This window comes from Sciurus vulgaris (genome assembly GCF_902686455.1).
Source record: "Sciurus vulgaris genome assembly, chromosome: 8".
NCBI classification, from domain to species: domain Eukaryota; kingdom Metazoa; phylum Chordata; class Mammalia; order Rodentia; family Sciuridae; genus Sciurus; species Sciurus vulgaris.
Genome location: NC_136468.1, coordinates 30,600,019 through 30,605,542, shown reverse-complemented (window position 1 = coordinate 30,605,542; position 5,524 = coordinate 30,600,019). Strand labels below are relative to the sequence as shown.

Sequence of the window (5,524 nt, the reverse complement as noted above, 5' to 3'; positions counted from 1 at the left end):
TTCAGAGGTGACAGAGACTAAGAAGAGATGGGCAGTATGGGAAAGTTGGGATCAACCTGAGAATTGTGGAAGGAAAAAGAATGGAGTGGAACAGAATAGAGAAAGAATTTGTTATTTAGAGATAAATGGGTGGGGATGAAATAGAATGAGAGAAAGAGGTTTACATTCATGGTGGATTGCAATCACACAGGGGATTGGTAAGAGCAGTGTGGGCTACCAGCATTGATTGAATCAATGCAAACTCCCATTTTCCTGGGTTCAGTACCTTGTTTCTCAGGCAGCCTCTGGGTCCCAGTGCTTCATCTTTAGGATCTTTTTCAGTGTAGGGCTGCTCAATATCAGTGAAGTGGAATGAATAGAAACTATAGCATAGATGATGGCTTCCCAGAGCCAGAACCAAGATCTTTTATCAAATACTTCACTTATAAGGTGGATTGATATGATCAGAAAATAAGAGGTGAACAAGATGAAGAAGGTAGCAAGAGACCTCAGGGCAGCAGAGTGAGCTCGCAAGCTCGAGTTACAGTGACCAGAGTTGTGTTGTTGCATCTGTTCCCTGTGCTGGATCAACGAGGCCATAAGTAAGACTGTTGAGGCCAAGAACAGGATGAAGGGAATAAGCAACATATACATTGTTTGAGGCCTGAAAAAATACTGCTCAAACATGTTAAGTCTCCCAAACAAAGTGCTGTTTCTGGGTAAATGTCCCATGGTGACTAATTGCATCCGGATGTGAATCCTAATAACTGAAGGGATGATTGTCACACAGGAAATCATCAGAGTACCCAGCAACAACCAGGGAACCAATCTCAAAATTCTTGACCTCAGCCAGAGGAAGATGGGATGCGTGAATGAAGAGATCTTCACACAGTAGAAAGCAGCAAGCAAGCTGGTTATCCAGAATGTAAGAATGTTAGTGAACTCCCAGATAATTGCTATGTTCCAAAATACATAATTAGGGTTAAAATAGGAGCCAAAATTGTACAACACTGATGCCCACTGTAGACAGAAATGGCAGATGCCCAGGCTGGTGAGGATCATTTCCACAGATGACAATCTTTTGACCTGTACCCACTCTCTGCCCAGCACTGCAACCATGAAGCTGCTTTCTGCAATTACGGTCACAGACTCGAGCACATAGATGATGATGAAGAAGACAGTCAGTTGATTGAGTACCATGCTTCTTTTCTGAAGTATCTTTCTGGACAAAGACTCAAAAACTCTGTGTAATTTCTAGGTAGAAAACAGGTTTTATCTCCAGTACTGCCTGGTAGAAGAAAACACATCCCTCTGGATGCAAATCCACCCCAGATCATTTTGGAGTTGCCATTTTCCTATCTGTAGGATTTGTTTATGCTTTGCTTGCAGGTTTGTTACTACATCTGGAGGCAGGGAAATGTCGTTTGAATGAGGATTCCTGCTCCTAAGATGATTTGATTATTTCCACGAAGGCATATCTATTTTATAACCATGCTGTTAATTTCCTCTTTTATCTGTATGAGGTGTCCTCAGATGGTTTCCCCAGATTCTTTAAATGGTATCTTCATGAGTTTAGCCTACAATTTAAGCCACAGGAAACAGAAATCCTTCACTGTCCATTCATGGCCTGGGTGATGCTTCCATTCTGCTGAATGCTCTACCATTACTAACCTCAAAAACCCTGTCTACCAAATTCCTCAAGTGTGAGGGTAAAGAAAAATTATAATGCAGTTTTTCCTCTGAGAGTCCACCAACAAAATTGCTGGAATCTTAGACTTTCAAGTATCCCAGTGCAGGCCTATCCAGTGCAGGCCAATCTCATAATTATCTTCTGAATTTCTCAACTCAGAGAAATCAAACCACAGAGACAGCACTGCACACTTTCTCGAACTCTCTCCAATTGAAATACAGTATCCTTAGCTATTGTTCTTCTGCCAATTCCAGTGCCTTGAGCATATGCTCAATATATTTTTGGAAATTATTCTTCTCCCATTAACATCACTGTTTTTTTCCTCCTTTCATGGCTGGTTCCTTTTTGTCACTTCTCACAGATGAAAGAGAGCCCTTTTGCTATGAGTAAAACACATCTAAATATGTGGGCATTATTTAATAGCTATAGAAGCAGGCTAGAGAAGGAATATCTTTTCCCTGCATTATGGACAACTATGTCAGGCAGACAACAAATATTTAATTAGTGGCTGCAGAAATAAGAGGTGAATTCTAACAATTGCTGGCTGGTGAGGGAGACAAGTTGAAGGCATAGACCCTATGTGTGATACTGCAAGCCTGTGTGAATATTTCATCATCCAAAGAAGAGAAAACAGAAGCAATCCAACATGAAGCTTAGAATTCTTGAACATAAAACTGAAAAGACCACTGAACTCATGACACAAAAGACAATAGTTTAAAGAATTATACCAGAAAAACAATTAAAATTAGAAACCGTCTGCTTTGCATTTTCAGTAAAATACAAAGAAAAAAAGGAAATAAAAATACGAGAAGGCAAAACAATAGTCTGTAATTAAAAGATGAGTTGGTTGAGTTGCACCCAGAAATAAGAAAGGAGAGATGAGATGTGCAGTGTTGGTTAGTACAAACGCAGGGGCAGCACTAGCTTCCACCTTCTGTCCTGTGCACACCAAGCACATTTGCCTCCTAGTTACCCTGTCTCATTCTGAGTAACCTTAGATTGATTGAGATGCTAAGCCTCCGTCTGAGTCTGAATCATGGTCACCATGCTACAGCCTTCACAGCTGGATACCAGCCTGACAGTGTGACAAGTGTAAGTCTGTCTAAAGCAGCACTCATAGTCTGGCCTGCAGGTGGAGAGACAGCCTGACACTACTCTCCTTCACAGGGACACTTGGTAGTGGCCAATTAAATAACCCAGATACTCTTGTGGGAGAGTTCGCAGACTGGTGTTTGATGCTGTCTGGAGTGAGGAATTCAAAGAGTGGATTTTGTATTGTGTGTGCATGTTAATACTCCAGAGCAATCTCTGGGATCTCTGCCCTGCAATGGTTCCAACGCTGTCTAGACCTGTCCTATTCTCCTTCAGCTCCCATCCTTTGTCCTTTCCCTTTTCGGGTTGGGGATGGTTGCTCATTAACCAGTGTTTTGTCAGGCACTGGCAAGGTGACCGGTGTCCAAATACAATCTGCAGTAACACTGAAACTGGAAACTCAGGCGTTCTTGCCAGACAAAAGGATAGGTGGTCAGGCCATGTGCTGTTTCCACTCTGTCATTTCTCCAGTTCTCTTTTTCAGACTTAAGCAAAAGTCCAGCAGTTTGCTAATTTGATGTTCAACTGGAAAAAGAATGTCAGTATCTCCTGATAGGTCTTATGATTTTCACTGTTAGAGGTTTTTGCCTTTCCTCCTTCTTGGATTCCCTGGGCATATTGCTAATCTGCTTTAATACTTTATTTATTTCCCCCTAGGAGAGGCTTACTAATTTTTCTTATTTGCAAATTTCATAAGAATAATTTGCCCAAATCTGGATTTCACTATTATTAAGCAAATATTACACATGCATAACTAACCACACACACACATTTAATTCTTGGAACTAATTATTTTATTCTATCATATTATGTGTGTGTGTGTGTGTGTGTATAATATATATGTATATATGAACATATATTTCATCAAAAGCATGGGCAATTAGCCAAAGAGTAAGAAATAATAGCTAGTACTTTTACAAAGAGATGGTTAACCTTACTAGTAATCAGAAAAATACCAAAAGTCCTGAGGAAATTTTTTTATCCATCACAGTGCTAAAACAAAATAAAACTTGCAAAATATCAATTTCAAAGAGAAGATATCTGGAAAACAGACGGCTTCATGCACTGCCAAAGGGATTATAAATTAATAAAATTATATTGAGAAATAGCTTAGATATATTTAACAAAATATTTGTAGACCCTATTCCATGGTCATTAATTCTAGGTATACATTGTATATTATAGAGAGGCTCTTACACTGTTACACAAAGGAGAAGTTTATAACTCCATTTGTTTCAGAATTGTTCATAAGACCAAAGGCCTAGAAACTATATAAACGGACAACAGCTGAGTAATGAGCTGTGGTGTAGTCATATGGTGGCATACAACAGACGTTTGTTTGCTTTTGCGAAAGCTGGTTTACTACATTTTGTCCTTAAATGGCAGAACTTGCCTTTTACTGGAGAGGTTTTAAATGCCAGATTCTTAGTTTAATGCTTCCCTTGCATATTTGGTTTGGACATGAAAATCAATTCTGGGCACTGGGAACAGAAGCATCCTGCTGGGACCTGTGAAAAATATTCCTCTCTAATAGTCACAGAGAGCTTCACAAGGAGAAATCCTTTCCTCTTTTCATCCCCTGTTGCATGTTATCCTGCACTGTGTATGATGCTGGGAGCTGTGGCAGCCTTTCTGTGACCCTGAGAGAAAGTCAGGGGAAATGCAAGGAACACAGAGCTTCAAATTGTTGCATGTTTAATAATACTAGACTAAACTACCTCTAAACTATTGTTTTGTGAGCTATATTCTTATAGTTTAAACCACTTATAGGCCTTGGGACTAAGCTTGGGGAATAAAGCCAAGGAGAGAAGGGAAAATGTCTTATGCTGTAATAGTTTTTCTTTTACTGAGGATCATTACTCATCAGAATTCACAAGTCGGGTAAGTTTTTGGGGAAACCACAGCAGCAGGTCCAATTGCTTCCAGCAAGTAAAACCAGCAGAACAAGAAATAGGACATTACACAGCTGCACCTGGAAGAAGGAGGTCTTAGAGGGTCATTGGCTTTTGGGTAGAGAGGTCAGAGTAAGTTTTGCCAGCAGGAGATAGAAACATGTACTTTCTCATGTGATTTTTTTTTTTTTTTTTTTTTTTTGGTTCAACTTACGGAATTTTCAGGAAAGATGCCAACTCTGGCAAATGCAAGGACCTCTGAATTTCTCACCAAACTGTAAAAGGGAGACCTTTGAGTTTGGTTCTTGTGAGAGAAGTAATTGAGAAACAGTCCCAGGAGCAGACTTGAAAAGTGGAGAAAGTCTGGCGTGGCCCTAGTGGGGAAGCTCACACTATCCTAAGTCTAGAATACATAATAGAACATATATTTGCAACTCCTGAACACAGGGAGAAGAGTACTCTGTTACATGTGTTAACCTGTTTTAGAACTTGAAAAAAAAAATCCACAAGTTGCTATGGTAAATATTTTTCAAAGATTAATCCTGGTTCAAATAAGTTGTAGGGAGAATAATTCCTAGCAAAACTGTACTTGAAAATATAAACTTCAACAGAGACATGAGCTTTATTCCCCACCACACACATGTACCATCAAAATCTAATTTTCATGGGGGGGAAGGAACTAGAGAAAATAAAAGAAATGCAAGCAAGAGGAACAGAATCAGAAGAGGAAGCATCAGTTCAGACGTGGAGGGACTGAAAGGCAACACATTATCTCAACCCCATGACTGAATCCTTAAGTGAGATCTAGGATACGGGATATGTAGTATTTGACTTTAGGTCAAAGGTTCTTCAGACCAAGCCAGAGGTTCTG

General features: G+C 39.8%; 1 protein-coding gene across 1 annotated transcript; it reads right to left on the bottom strand.

The window, feature by feature from the left end:
• Positions 1 to 273: 273 nt before the first annotated feature.
• TAS2R16 (taste 2 receptor member 16) lies at positions 274 to 1,313 on the bottom strand (the record flags this gene model as incomplete). The annotated part of the gene is made up of 1 exon (XM_079150375.1): positions 274 to 1,313. The coding sequence occupies exon 1, from the start codon at positions 1,177 to 1,179 to the stop codon at positions 274 to 276; it is 906 nt and encodes a 301-aa protein (XP_079006501.1). The 5' UTR covers positions 1,180 to 1,313.
• Positions 1,314 to 5,524: the final 4,211 nt, after the last annotated feature.